Source organism: Tribolium madens, unplaced genomic scaffold, assembly GCF_015345945.1.
Source record: "Tribolium madens isolate multiple individuals breed KSU strain unplaced genomic scaffold, Tmad_KSU_1.1 Scaffold_19;HRSCAF=116;Tcas5.2_LG9, whole genome shotgun sequence".
Taxonomy (NCBI): domain Eukaryota; kingdom Metazoa; phylum Arthropoda; class Insecta; order Coleoptera; family Tenebrionidae; genus Tribolium; species Tribolium madens.
The window spans coordinates 3,074,349-3,090,338 of NW_025400983.1; the positions used below are offsets into that span (position 1 = coordinate 3,074,349).

Genomic DNA, 15,990 nt, shown 5'->3' on the forward strand with positions numbered 1-15,990 from the left:
ATAAAAAATTAGCAGATTATTGAAATTTCAGTATTTCGGTTTTCAAGTTTATCAAAAATTCTTCAAATTTTTAAAATCGGTAAATCTAAAATTTTTGAAACAAATACAGTACTGTTTTTTTTTGAAGAATTTTCAACATTTGAACAAAAATATTAAAATTGTTGAACAATTCATTAAATTCTAGGCCTGAAACTTTCACAAGTTATAAAATAGCAAAGAATTTCAACATTTGATTRTGTTTGATCTCAAAAATTGAGATTTTCCACCTCAAGACATTGAATCTTACAATTTTTGAAAATATTAGAGATGTGGTCACTTTAATTTAATTTTTTTTGTGATTTTGAATCCAAAGACCTCAAAAAATCTGAGTAAAAACTAAGAAAAAATTTCAGCTGTCTAGTTTGCATTCTTAATAAAAAGATTTTGTTACAGATAAAAAATTAGCAGATTATTGAAATTTCAGTATTTCGGTTTTTAAGTTTTTCAAAAATTCTTCAAATTTTTAAAATCGGTAAATCTAAAGTTGTGTGAAACAAATACAGTACTGTTTTTTTTTGAAAAATCTTCAAGATTTGAACAAAAATATCAAAATTGTTGAACAATTCCTTAAATTCTAGGCCTGAAACTTTCAGAAGTTATAAAACAGCAAAGAATTTCAACATTTCATTGTTTGATCTCTAAAATTGAGACTTCCACCTCAAGACATTGAATCTTACAATTTTTGAAAATATTAGAGATGTGGACTTTCAGACGTGAATCTCGAATATCAAAATTCTCGAATTTCTAAATCTTAAAATTTTGGTTTTGTGAAATTTTCATATTCTAAGATTGTGGAATTTTTTAATTTTTGAACAATCATAGTCGAGAATCTCTTCTAACAGTGTCTGAAAACTCCCTCATTTTCCTGTTTTTGGTTGTTTCAAATACATATATCAAAATTAGAGAAATTTAAAATCTTGAAGATTAAATTTTTTTATAGTATATATTGTATAGTAAGTTACGATACAAACTTGTGTTTTTTTAAATGAAACACCGTATGTTTCTTTGCATTTTTGGATGTAGCTTTAATACAATGATTTACGCTAAACTTTTATTAGTTGATTTTTAGTTTTGACGAAAACATGCACTTTTTAAAAATTTACCACACAAAAACTAAGACAGCTAGAACAATTTTTTTCTTACTTCTGCAAAAAAGAAAGTACAGAATTTAAAACCTAGCAATTTTTTAGTGTTTTGTATTTGTAAAGATTAATAAATTAAGAAGTTTGTTAAAAGTTAACTTAAAAAAATTTGATGGCACATTCTTGTGCAACTGTGCACTTTTTGGCTACTGAAACAATAAAAAAAATAATTTAATAAATTTTTTTTTAGTTATTGATTATAAACACCTAAAAGTAAATAATTTTAGAAAGATAATTTAACAATCTTTTATATGCAAAAATAATAAGTATGGTGTATTATTTAAATTTTTTAAGTTATTGAAACACTAAAAAAATGTTACAACCTTATAGCTTGTACCTTTTTCTTTGCGGTAGTAAAAAAATATTTCTAGATGTCTTAGTTTTTGCGTTATTTTTTTTTAAAGTGCAAAAAAACCGTCTTAGTTTTAAAACTAAACAAAATCGACAAATAAAAGTTTAGTTTAAAAACATTGTCATAAAAATCTACATCGAAAAATGCTAAAAAACATATGGTGTTTTATTTAAAAAAACACAAGTTTGTAATGTATAGTTGAAAATAATTTTAGGCGATAGACTAGATTAGTATCTATCAATGTCCCATATAATTTTTTTTTACCATATAAAGGTCACCATGGACTTTTTAATTCGCTAGGACACCCTGTATTATTTAATAAAAAATTGCAATAAAGCAGCCGTGAAATTCGCTGTTTGTAAGAAATGATATAATCTAGTCGAATCCATTGCACTTTCTCTTCCAAAGAAAATTATTAGTTCCAAGTGGCACGAATTTTCTTCTCGTGTCAAGTAGTCGATTATTAATTTTCTCAAATCTCGTAATCTCGAATATTTGAAATAATTGAAGACGTAACATCTTATTCTTCTCGACTCAGCAAGTGTATAAACACATAAACGTCATCTATAACTCTTATTGCACCACTTGACTTATGTTATTTTCCTCCGAAGGTGAATCTTTGATTTTCCTCTCCTCGATGGTATAGAAACTCGTCCAATTCATGCTCTAATAAAAGCGCTCGAAGGCCGTGCGTTACGGATGGTCTCGACTCAAATCCAGTGACATTAAAAATTTAAGATCCTATCTGTTCACTCGCATTATCATAATTAATAACGCCACCAGAAGCTATTATTTCGCCTATTGTTGTGTTACGCAATGGTCAGCGAAATAGCACCCACATATGGGTGAATGTCTCGTTCCAGATATGTTAAGGCCTCCCGGTGAAAGCAATTTTTAATTCCGATTTTGAGACCTTCAACTGGAGCGGTTTCCAAACCAAATGTGTAACACATTATTTTTCGTTCTTGGGTGCTTTCGTAGGAGGCAAATTATTTATTAGTGTGTTTTTGCGAAGAAAACAATTTTGTCAAAACAGGGAAAAGAAAAAAAAATGCAAAATCAGAACAAGAAACGGATATTAAAGACAACAAAAACAAAAAAGGGAGAAGAGAAGAAAAATGAGAGCAGATAAAAAACTAAATAAATTACAAAATAAATAAATTTTATTAAAAAAATTAAAATAGAAAAAAAAACAAAAAAAGCAAAAAGAGATGGCCATGAAATTCAAAGAAAATTATTGTAAAAGGAAAAACAATTACTTATTATTATTAGAGTTATGAGTTATTACAAAGAAAGAAAAAGAATAAAAAAATTCTTTGTTGAAGTAAAATAAAAGAGAAAGGAGCGGTTTGAGTAAACAAAAAGGGCTAAGCATAAATGAGGCAATAATGAAAACTAGACAAAAAAATTAAACAATTTTGCAGTTAAATTTATCAGATAATTTTAATAAAACCTATAAAAAGAAAATAGAAAAAGAGACAAAAGAAGCAAAAAGATTAAAATGATAACATATTTAAGAAATTTTGTTTTAACGTAAGGTAAGGATGAAGAGGTGGTTATAAAAAAAGAAAGATATATTTTTCTTATTAGAGAGTTTTTATATTAATGTGCATCGAAGTACTTGTTGAAAGGGATGATTTTAAGATGACAATCATGTGAAAATGCAAACAATCTTAACCTCAGTTTTTCCCAAAAATTATTTTCTTAAATAAATATGTGTACCCCAGTTTTTGAAATATTAAAAAATAATTAAAATTAACAACGTATTAGCATAGGGTGACAAAGAAAAATTTTTTAGGCATTATTAATGTGACTAAATTTTTTATGAATGACATCAGTGACAATTTTTGTGTGAATTGGCCTAAATTGAAGACGCATTTAGACTTCTACAACCTACTTGATGCACATTAATATGAATACGAATATTGGTATAATAAGAATAATTCACCTAAAAAATGTTGTTATGAAGAAGTAAAAAACAAAGAAGCGATGGATAAAAAAAAGTAAACAAAAATGTTACGTTTGAAATTAAAAATGTAAAAAAAACTATAGGAAAAAGCAAAGTAAAACAAAAAGAAAAGAAAATAGGTATATTTTGTAGAGATATGCAAAAATAAAGAAAAAAAATGTAAGATTAACAAAAGAAAGTGACGTAAAATAAAAACAGCGAGGAAAAAATATAAAGAAACAGAAACACAAATATTAGAAAACCGCTTTTTCAAATAAAAAACAAAATGTATTTAGTTCTCGTTTTTTGGTAAAGTGTCGCAACTGGATTTATTTTTTTTTAACATTAAAAACTTACTTAAATTTAGCTCTTTAAAAGAGCTTAAAACTCTTGACATGTCATGTTTTTGTTGATAACACTAAAATTAGATTTTTTTTTAATATTACAAAAAAGGTAAGCAAATAAAATGTTGTGATTATAACTAGAATAATTTATTTTTTTATACAAAACACAAAATGAAGCAACTGGATTGGTTTTTTTATTTTAATTTTTGAAAATATTATAAATTTACATAAATTTGTCTGTAAAAACGGTAGACATGTTAATTATATACAGAATTTTTTTAAAAATTCCAGTCAATTGATGGTGAAAATTATATCAAAGCAAAGAGATAAGCAAAAAAAAACAAATTTGTTATAAATAAAGTAATTTATGTCTCATCTATGTAAAAAGAACACTCTTTAAATTAAAGTTACTAAAAAAATATAGATATTCCAGAGAAAGTGAAATAGGATCAGAAGGACAGTATAATATAAAGAAAAAGAAACAGATATAGAGAAAATAAAGTATAAAAAGAAAGATAAGAAGCAGACGATGATTTAAAAAACGTTAGTTATATTAAAATGAGCATTTGAGAGAAAACTTGACCTGAAGTACCATAAGGAAAACTTAATTTTTGTTCAGTATATTCAAGATCTGCATTTTATTGAAGAAAAGCCTGAATTTTATTTAGTATAATGAAGTAAAGTAAGTAAACAGAGGAAAAACCTAAATAACGGTGCATTTCTCGTAAAAAAGGCAAAAAATGATGAGGAAAATGAATATGAAATGATGAAAATAAAAATTCTAATAAAAAAAAATAATACAAAAAAAATATCAAATAAAAATAGGTACAAAAATTAAAACATTAAAACATAGATTTGCCAAAAAAACTAACTAAATAAAAAAAAATCGAAACAAAAAAGGGATCAAAAATAAAAAATATTAAAGTGTTTCTAAAAGAAAACAAAACTTACATTTTAAGTACGAAACAAAAAATGGAAAGTTGAGTTTTTAAAACATCGATTTTTTGATAGATTTTCTTGTTTCAGCGGCTTAGCGATGCCCGACGCCATCATGAAGCCAATTTATCTCCGAGGTGAGTTTTCTCCGGCGTTTTTTCTATCACCGTGCTCAGTCGAGTGTACAAACTGGCCAACATTCAAGTTCGAAAAATACGTTAAGGCCGTTTCACGCACCGTTACTGACCGTAATTAACACGCGTTGCGTAACGTGCAATTTGCATTCGGACTAAAATTAGAGGAAATAACTGCAACGACAGTCTCCGCCTTAGGCCGCTTTTCGGCCAATTCGGTCAAAGCCAAACCGGAGTTTTCCGGCCAATAGAAAGCCACTCGGAAAATTATAGTTTGCCTAATTGATACTAAAACTACCAGAGATAAACAGTTGCATAATGTGGTTAATTATGAATGTGCTAGAATGTTCTAATGAATGGGAAATGTAAGGAATTGGTTGAATTCGGTTTCAATTCATTTTTTTACAATTGCTCCGGTTTTAGATTGTTGTTTAACCACTTGTCTCGACTGAAATTTCAAAATTGCGTTTAATATAAATTACTGTCACTCATTATTGTTTTAAATTGGAGATAATAGTGTGGAGATTGACACTTGATAATAGTAAATCAAACGAAATTTACGCCTACTGGATGTGGTGACCCACTTTTGAGATAATACCATTGTGGTCGAGAAGAATTTTGTCAATTTATTTTTTCAAATTGATTTTTTTTTTCATATGTGGAAACAATTTTTTGTGACTTTATGTGGAAGGAAAGGCCACCTTTCAGTTGTTACAATTTTTTTTTTGAGTTTCGAACATATTTTATCATGTTCTACAAAGTGCTTCGTTTAAAAAGTTTCGCTAAATTTAACACCACTTGACAAGTAGGAAGCACGAATATGGTATTGTCACGACATAATTTCGCTCTATATTTTTTACTACTACGTAACAATTACCTAATTTCGAATTCTTAAAATCAGAAAAACAAAAAAATTGTAGTGGGAAAAACGGTTTTAACTGTTCTTGAAAATTGTAAAATTACATGTTGTGACAGTACAAATTTAACAAAATTACAACAATGAGACACATAACAGCATGTTGTAAATCAAGTGTAGAAAACCATGAAGAATTGAAGAACATCGTCATGGACTGTGGATTGTTCTTTGTTATTATGGGAGTTTTTAGGAAGACGCAAAAAGTAAATTAAGCTACCGCGAAATGGTGACATCCAAAATTAAAAAATTGTGTTTTTTTTCCAAATGGCCTCCAAAATCACTCGATTTGGACCGTATTGAATTCATACAGAATAGAAGACAAACGTGCAAAATCACTACATTATTATAATCCAGGTTTAAATCGTTTTAAAATTTGAGAATTAACAAAAGTTTCCTTGTATCTACCTAAAATTGTGCAATAAATGAATTTGAAAAAGAGATTTTTTCCATACCTAGTTGTTTTTTCCACATTAGTGGCCTCCAAAATTGCCCGATCTAAACCCTATTGAATTCATATGGGACAGAACAGAAGAAAAACGTGCAAAATTATACTCCACTTCATTATCAATAAAAGTTTATGTATTACTCGTGTCTCTACCTAAAATTTTACTAAATTTTATTATTTATATTCATTTATTACTATAAATGAATTTAAAATTTTAAAAGGGTTTAAGTATCATTTTCCTTGTTTTTAATTTGATATTCAGTTTCCAAAGTAAGTAAAAAATATTAAAAAGAGATAAAAAACTTAATTAAAAAGGAAGGAAAAAAAGAGAGGCATAAAAAGAGTAGCTAAAAAAATTATTAGTTGTACAATAAATTACTTTAAATTTACTGTAATAAAAAAAAAGATTAAATGATAAAATAGAAAATTGAAGAAAGAAAGAGAAACACATTTTGTATAATTAAGAGACAAGACCGTTAATGCATACAGATTGGCATCAACGAGCAAACAAACTAAGAATAAAAAACAGAGAATAAATTTAAAAATGAAAAGAAATAAATACCTGCTTACCTATTACATATTGAAAAAATAATGTATGAACAGTTAAAAAATAGCGTTTTTATTGTTTTACTAAAAATATACAAAAATTGTAAATAATTGACAAAAAATTGTAATTTTGTTGATCAATAAAATGAAGAAAATTAAAAATAGGAAAAAAGGAGCAAATTGCATAAACAAAAAAAAGTTGAAAACCGTATAATAATAAGACAGCATAGAAAAGCATGAAAAAAAGAGCAAAAGTTGAAGTATATTTTGCAGAGATAAGAGAGAATAAAATATTTAACAGAATCTTAAAATTAAATTATTTTTTTTAACAAAAGTGTATTTTTTAAACTCCAATTATTTTGAAAAAGTGTTGATTGCGTAATAAAGTAAACTTTTAAAGAAAAACTTGTCTTGGACTACAATGATTTTGCTAGGGATGTCCTTCTAAATTACCCGATTTAAGTCCTATTAAATTCATTTGGGATAGAATAGAAGAAAAACGTGCAAAATTACTACAATAGGTTTGAATCGTTTTAAAAATTGAGAATTAATAAATGCTTATGTATTTTTCGTGTATCTACCTGAAATTTTGCATCAAATGATTTTGATGTTTTAAAACGTTTTGGTGATTATTTCTGTTCTTTTCAATTCGATTGGAAAGTAAGTAGAAAAAAGAGATAAAAAATACGATAGAAACAAAAAAAAACATAACAAAAAAGTTGATAATAAAAGTAAATGATAGACAAATATGGGAAGAATACAAAAATAAAGGAATTAGAGAATAGATAAAAAGTAGGTAAAAAATAAATAATTGCACAATTAATTTGAAAAAAAAAAAAGAAAAATGTAAAATTAAATGAAAAAAAGACAAAATATAAAAAGTAAAGAAAGAGGAGGAAATGAATATTGTGTATAAATAAAAGAGAAGATTGTTAATGGCATTAAAAAGCAAAATATGTAAGAATAAGAAACAGAGACACAAAACAATAAGTAAAAAAATTATTGGAAAAAATATGACATAAATAGTTTGAAAGTGTTTTTTACTGTAAATAAACAAACATTTTTCGTATTTGACCAAAAATTATAATTTAGTTGACCAATAAAGGAAAGTAAAAAAAGACAAAAGAGAAAAGAAAAAAGGTAGCAAAAATAGAAATATATTTTGCAGAGAAAAGTAAAAATAAGGACATTTAACTGACATAGATTTGACAAGAGAAAATAAATAAGAATAAGACACAAAGTTAAAAAATAGATTGTACTCGTATTTTCCAAACTTTAATTATTTAGAAAAAGGGTTGATTGTGTAATAAAATATGCTTTTAATAAAAAACTGCAATAAATTTGCTTTTTATGTCTTTTAAATTACCCGATCTGAGTCCTATTGAATTCATATGGGATGGTATAGAAAAAAATCTTGCACACCATTAACTTGCAGGTCAATGTCTTCCACATTTTTTGCTCGCTTAATAAAATTTTTATAATCTAGGTGTGACTCGTTTTAATTTAAGTGACAATAAATTTCAAGTAGAATTCTTGCAATAGATAAATTTGAAATTTTCCAGTTGAAGTTTCATTTATCGTTTCCGTTTAATTTCTTCTCTTTTCAATCTAATGTTTATTGGATTTATTAGTGTTTGCGACGTCCTCATTACTTGGTTTCATTTTGTCAATTATCAAATCTCTCATATCTCAACCTTGCTAAAGCTGCGATAAGACAATTAACCAACAATTTTTGACACTTGGGGAAAGTTAAACCGCCCAAGACCGGAAACAAACTTAAGGAAAGAGAATCTAATTAGTGGTTTCCTTTTTTGAAACAATCATTCGAGTTCAATGCTACGAGAAAAAACGAATTTTTGTGTGCAGTTACCAGTTTTATATGTCAACGAGATGATAAAATTTGAAATCATTTTTTTTTGTTTTGTTCCGAAGATGGGATACCGGCCTTGATCTATAGCAGAAATTAATTAAAACTTAACTTAATAAAAGCTTTAGTATTTTTCGTTTATCTCCCTGAAATTTTGAATTAAATGAATTTAATGTTTTAAAACGTTTTAGTTATCATGTCTGTTCTTTTCAATTCGATTGCAAAGTAAGTAGAAAAAAAAAGAGATAAAAAGAAAAAATAGAAAAAGAAGGAAAAAAAGAGCAACAAACAGTTAACGCCTGTAGATGAATAATAAATTAAAAAGATGAGAATAGGAAACAAAAACAAAACAAAATTGCTTATAACAGAAAAAATTAATAACAAAAGTAAAAGTTAGACAAATATGGGAAGAATATAAAAATAAAAAATTAGAGAATAGATGAAAAATTGGTAAAAAAATAAATAATTGCACAATTAATTTGAAAAAAATAGGAAAAAATTCTTAAATTAAATGAAAAAAAGACAAAATATAAAAAGAATATTGTGTATAAATAAGAGACAAAATTGTTAATGCATATAGATTGACATCAAAAAGCAAAATATGTAAGAATAAGAAACAGAGGAAAAAAATAAAGTAACAAAAAAAATTTTTGGAAAAAATAGGAAATAAATGGTAAGAAAGCGTTTTTTTTAAACAATCATTCGAGTTCAATGCTACGAGAAAAAGCGAATTTTTATGTGTAGTGACCAGTTTTATAAGTCAACGAGATGATAAAATTTTGAAATAATCTTTTTTCGTTTTGTTCCGGAGATGGGATACCGGCCTTGATCTATAGCAGTAATTAATTCGAATCGTGTTACAAAAATAATCCACCGGCGGATTACCCGCGACAGAATTTCGCAACTTAAAGGTCGAACGCAGGAAACCAGACCCAATTCTCATTACATTTCATTGCGGAGATTGATTTGCGATCATCCTTCGGATTCCAGCTTGATTTCGCCTCCGCTTGCACAACGATTCGGATTTTTTCCGTATTCTTTCAACGTGAGAATCAACACACAACTTTCTTTACAACAATACCGATTTCGAAATATCGAATTTTTCGTTGCAGGTCTGCTGTGGCTATACCTTTTGGGCTGCTTCCTCTTCGCGGCTGCTCTGGAACCTGGCGTGAGTATTATTCACCGTGGAAATATTCCAACGGGAGTGTCGGAGGACGTGATGTAAACAAACATTTTTCCAAACCACGCGAATTCAAGGGGACGCAGATATGGGCAATTGCGCGGCGTGGTGTCCATCACAAGTGACTCACTCATTCATAAATTAAACTAATTAACTTTCGTTTTTCGTGGGAGGGTTACACAAATAGCCCAGTCAAATTAGACAAATCGGTGGAAAAAAATCCTAGAGAGTTGGATTTTTTGTGTCTTTTTTGTTTTTTTGCTTATATCTCGGAAATTATCACTCCTATAGGTTTTTATCTTCTTATCAAAATTAAAGCTTACAAAATTTTCTACAAAAATGGTCCTTTGCATTTTTGTTGTAGGACTAACCGTAAGCGAGTTATAGGGAAGAAAAAACCTAATTTAAAAAAATTGGCTTTATCTGCATTTAAAACAGAATTAGTCCTGTAATTAAAAAAAAAACTGACAGTAAATTGAATTTACTGAGTACAATACTTGATTAAAGGAAGGGGGAGTCACGAGGGTTTATAAATACAAACTCATCCTATATGTAATTTATGCAGAATTTTCTCTAGAAGTCTATTTCTGCATCAAAATTTCCTACAAAAATGGTTCTATTTATTTTTGTCGTAGGACTAACCGTAGGCTTCAAAAGTTTGGAGTCTACATAAAATTGGATTAAAAATCCTTTGAAGCACATTTCATTAGGATATGGTAAATATTTATATGTGTAGAGCGTTCCTCAACTAAGCTGGTCTTCCTGAAAGGTGACTCGGGTGTAAACATTTAAAAGGAGATATAAAAAAAATTTGGATGAAAGAGAGAATCAATCTGTAAGGGGGTTAAATGGAGTGTAAATGTTTAAACAAAGATATAAACATAAAATTCTTTAGAGGTGTAAAGGGGCACTAAAATCAGATTTTTCGAAAATTAGTTTTTAAGTGAATAAAACGATATTCACATTTAAAGGGATATAAAAACATAAAATTTAGAAAATATCATAGAAAGTGTAGAAGTGCACTTTTCAAATTTTAACGAAATAAAATAGAGTTTAACGCTTAAAAACAAAATTAGAAACATGAAATTTCGAATTTTGAGAGTGCAGAAGTGCACTGAGACGACACTTTATGAAAATCAACATTTAATATTTATCCAATACATTCAATTTACTGTAAGCTTTATTCAAATCATCGATATTAAATCATCTATTTATTAATATTGTACTGAACAAGACTGTAATTCGGTTTTCAATGTTTAAGTTGAAGACGAAGATGCAGCATATGAGGACGACTCGGAAGACTTTATAGACTCTCTTATGAAGTGTTGCACCCAATAAATTCACTTTGCTTTCAGTTTTTTCAAATCACAAGATTAATTCTATTTTAAATGCGGATAAAGCACATTTTTTTAAATGATGTTATTTGTCAGCCCTATAACTCGCTTACAGTTAGTCCTACAACAAAAATGCAAAGAACCATTTTGGTAGGAAATTTTGTAGGCTTTAATTTTAATAAGCAGACAAAAACCGTTAGGAGTAATAGTTTCCGAGATATAAGCAAAAAAACAAAAAAAGACACTTTTAGCCCCCTCCCCCTCCTCGAGCTCGCCCCCACCTTCGGGAACTTTTGATATATGTCTACCCAAGAATAGAGAAAGCGTTTAAAAAAATTTCAACTCTCCAGGATTTTTTTCCACCGATCGCCCTATTTTTATCTAATTTGACTGGGCTAAAAGCTCTACTCGAGGACCGATTCTAATCATCGCTATTTGCAGTTTTTGGACTTTGATAACCTCCCCGATACGAATTTCTCCTGCGTTGGGAAAGTAATAGGAGGGTACTATGCCGATTTGGAGACCAATTGCCAAATGTTCCATGTTTGTACCATTGGGCAGCTGGACGAACCCATGGACATCCGGTTTCTGTGCCTCAATGGGACCGTTTTTGACCAGGTACCACCCACAATTCAACCATCACAAATCACAGTTAATTCTTGCAGGAAACTCGAGTTTGTGAACGAATCGATGAAGTTGATTGCTCAAAATCTGAACAGTTCTATAGTCTCAATCTGGAACTGTACGGAAACACCCAACCCAGTGTTTTGGAAGGTTAGTCCTCTCGTATTAATTACAGTTAATTAATGTTTTAATTACAGAAAGCGAAACTGATCCTCCAATCATAATCAAGGCTTCGACAACAACAACAACAACAACTCCACGCCCAAAACCCAAAACAACCCGGACGTATTTTACAACACCAGTGCCTACTGTGACCACCAAAGTCATATCATCGCACCATTTCCCGATTTCCGGTCAGACAGACATCCGGTTTAACCCGGAAGAAATCAATATTAGTCTCAATCCGGGTGCGCCGCCTAATATCCGGAAACCGGTCTCCTACCATCAGCAAGTCTTCAGTGACAATAAGAAGGTGGTAGTGACCACGCATACCACTTATGGTAGTGATAAGGATGATATCCTCCGGGTGGTACCAAACACCCAACGGCCGGTCTCGTCGACTCAAAAAACCAAACCACCGGCCACCCCAGCTGATATCAATTATGGATTCACGTACCATCAGACTGAGAAAGTACCACATAATTATCAGTACCATCACGCGAGTTTCCAGCATGGGCAGTTCCGGGATCAGTTCAAAACCACTGAAAGGGCGACAACCCGGAAACACGTATATAAGGAACCAACGACGTTTCGGACGACTTATGTCAAGCCTCAGTACCAGTATCATACTGAGAAGCCTCAAAGGGTCCAATTGCCAGTACCATTGCTACCAACACTGCCACCTTTGACGTTTAGTTCACCAGCACCGTTTAGTTTAGGCCACCATATTGAGACCAAACGATACACCAATGAGCATCAACCACCCAGAATCATAATTAGTGCTAGTGCTAGTGTTAGCGATGCTAGTGGGCGAAGACTCAACTATTCTTTAGGTACCATCGGTGTAACGCCTCTATTGGAGCAATCACCGAAAACCTACGACGAGTACAAGGACCATGACGTGGTCTTGGACCCATTTTACCATGACGTGCCCAAAATCAAGACCAAGAGACGCAAAAGACAAGTCAATCATTCCGAAGTGATCAAAAATGAGCAAGAAGCAGTCGATGTTTTGAAATTTTTGTTTGACTGGTACCAAAACCATCAAAGAACTAGTACCATTAGAGTACCAATCGATGCTGAAGATATAACAGAGATAAACCAAGAGTTGGCCCCTCTTGTTGCACCAACTAAAACCGAAGAAAATTTTGAGCAAAGTGCTTTATTCCAAAGGAAGAGTAAGTTTAACATTGTTGGAGATGTTTTAAGTGTGACAGAAAAAGAAAAAAATAGTACCACTCAAACTAGTACTAGTACTATTGCAAGTGTGGGTACTGAAGACTATGTTGACGATAATTACGAAGCGTCGCAAGGAGCGGGGGTGGAAACTACGATTTTACCCCAAGTTGCGACTACGACGACTAGTACCACTAGTACGACAAGAAGGACACGAGGCAGGGGTCGTACCCAATATAAAAAAGTTTCTGAAAGTGAACCAAAGTACTCAGCGTCGTATTGGAGGAGGAGAGGGCGAGGGAGGAGTAGTACCACAACAGTGGTACCAAAAGAAGAGCTGAAAATGAAAGAAACGACTCTGAAAGAAGAATCACGAGTTGTTGAAATTTCTGAGAAGAATATTGAAGAAACGACTACAAAACCAGTAAAAGAAGAAACGTTAGAAACAACGAGTATGAAGGAGGATATTGAAGAAACAACCTTAAGACCAGTAAAAGAAGATACTTTAGAAACAACAACAAATAATGAAGAAACACTAGACCTGAAAGAAGAAACGCAAATAGACTCTGAATCACCTTCACTGGAAGATTTAGAAACAACAACTGTTTCTGAAGAAGCAACAAGAGAAGACAAATTTCAGGTTGTTTCTGAAACGTCCGCAGTTGATGCAAAAGAAGAAGCGCTTCTAACTCAAAATGAAACCAAGGATTTGAGCCAAGAAACGACTACAATTTCTGAAACGTCAACAGTTACTGAAGACACAAAAGAAGAAACAAAGAATTTGGATGAAACGCAAATAGTTTCTGAAACGTCAGCAGTTACTGAAGAAACGAAGAATTTAGATGACCTCCAAATACTTTCAGAGGATGAGAAAGAAGATAAATTGGAGGCAAGAAGCGGGGATTTTGATGACATCAATTTGGAAGAAAATTCCAACGTTACGACACCAAAAGTTGAAAATGTTGCTCAAGTTAGTGAAGATTCCGTGACTGAAATTTCGGTAGACACAACAACCGAAGAAATTTTTGAAGACAATATTGTCGAAAAGACTACAGAAGTGGTTCATGAAACGACTGAAACAATTACGGAAGTGACACAAGTTGATTTAATTGAAGAAAAAGAAAGTGAAGGAATAGTTTTGCCCAAACCTAAAGTTTCAGAGAATGAAGACGAGGTTTTGCCAAAAGTAGAAGTTTCAGAAGAAAAGAAGAATGAAACTGAAGAAGTGTTACACAAGCCTGAAACTGAAACAACAACAGAAGTTCTTTCGACCGAATTTCCGAAAGACTACTTGCACGAAAGCGAAAAAACGACTTTTGCTACCACCAATATGGGCCCAACTGAGACTGAACCCGAATTTTCACCTACTAGTACCAGTTCTAGTACTACCGAAAATCACTTAATTGTTACCACGAGTACTAATCCTAGTACTTCACCCGATTTAGACGTAAGTCCTGAGTCACCAAACTTGACCCCTGCTCAAGCAACCACCGAGTCTTTGAGTATCCCTCGTGGGCGAAGTGCCCATCGCAGGATTCGCCCTTCCCGCCCTAGAAGTTACCGTCGACCAAACCCTAGACATAGATTTAGTACCGAATTGTTCACATCTCGCCCCACAAGACGAAAACCTCCTCTCGAAGACGAAATCGACTCAAACTCCCTAACAAGTCAATTAACCACCACTGAACTTGTCGCTACCTCACCCTCAGAAGAAGTCCCCCCAACCGACGCCCCCTTGTTCAAAAGTGCCAACCCAACTCAAGCCGAATCGGCCAAAGAGTCCCTCCACACGACCCCTCTCTCAATGACTTATAAATTAAGCGTGAGGAAGGGGAAACTCAAGTCGTTCATTTTTAATTGCTTCGGGAAAGCGATTAATAAGTTTTATTCGGATCCGAGAGACTGTAGGCTTTTCCATTATTGTACTTCGGGGTACACGAAGAATCAGCTGTTAGATATGAAGTTTGTGTGTGATTTGGGGACTTATTTCGACGATGAGAAACTCATCTGTACAAAGGAGAAGCCCCAAAGGTGTTTGTAAATATTGCTCTCTTAGGTAACGATCGCGTCCTATTAGCCTAAATCAATTTTGTAATTATTACTGAAGAATTGTTATGAATACTCATAGATTAATATAATTAAATTAAATCAATAAACTATTTTGTTAAATTTTTACCGGTGTTTTTTAAAACAGAAAAAAAGAAAAGAAAAGTCACAAAAATACTCTTTTTTGGTATAGATTGAATAAACAAGAAAAGAAAGTGCTAATATATTTCTTTTGGTAATTATTGCTACTGAAATTAATGAAAACTACACCACTTCAAATAATTAAAGCAACAAAAAGTTTTCCTAAATTTTTTGGTGATTTTTGAAAAGCCGTAACTCATTGAAACATGGTCGTACCTAGATTAAAAAAAATGCATTAAGAAGCTTTAAGTTTCTAGTTTCTATCTTTTTGCAAATTTTTTTTCTGTACTACGGTAATTATGCAATCCTAAGTAATAGCGCGAGAAAAAAATTCTAAAATGCTTTTTTCATATTATTTTCACGTCAATATATCGCTGAGATATCTGACTTTAAATGAAAAAGGATTCTTTTGTCTTTGATCATCGATATTTCAGCAACCAATGACGACACAGAGAATATAAGGGTAGTGTCAAAAACTGGAATAAGTATCTTACATGATCCTCAACAGTTTTGCAAAAGAATTAAAAGAACAATTGCACATATTGTTTCTGAACATTGCTTAATTTTTATCAAAATGAAAGAAACAACTTTTTATCGCCTTTTTCTACAATTTCGAATTAGTTATTTGCTAAAAAAAATTTAAACAAAATTTTTTATT

At 31.0% G+C, this 15,990-nt stretch overlaps 1 protein-coding gene across 1 annotated transcript in view; it reads left to right on the forward strand.

Annotated features, from left to right (window-relative positions):
- The window catches only part of LOC123010379, a 25,578-nt gene extending 10,260 nt beyond the window's left edge, over nucleotides 1-15,318 (forward strand). Inside the window, exons 2-6 of the mRNA XM_044407242.1 lie at nucleotides 4,852-4,898; nucleotides 9,782-9,840; nucleotides 11,628-11,804; nucleotides 11,852-11,960; nucleotides 12,008-15,318. Coding sequence (XP_044263177.1) covers nucleotides 4,862-4,898; nucleotides 9,782-9,840; nucleotides 11,628-11,804; nucleotides 11,852-11,960; nucleotides 12,008-15,186 — 3,561 coding nt within the window. The 5' untranslated portion in view covers nucleotides 4,852-4,861 and the 3' untranslated portion in view covers nucleotides 15,187-15,318. The remainder of the gene's footprint in view (nucleotides 1-4,851; nucleotides 4,899-9,781; nucleotides 9,841-11,627; nucleotides 11,805-11,851; nucleotides 11,961-12,007) is intronic.
- Nucleotides 15,319-15,990: the final 672 nt, after the last annotated feature.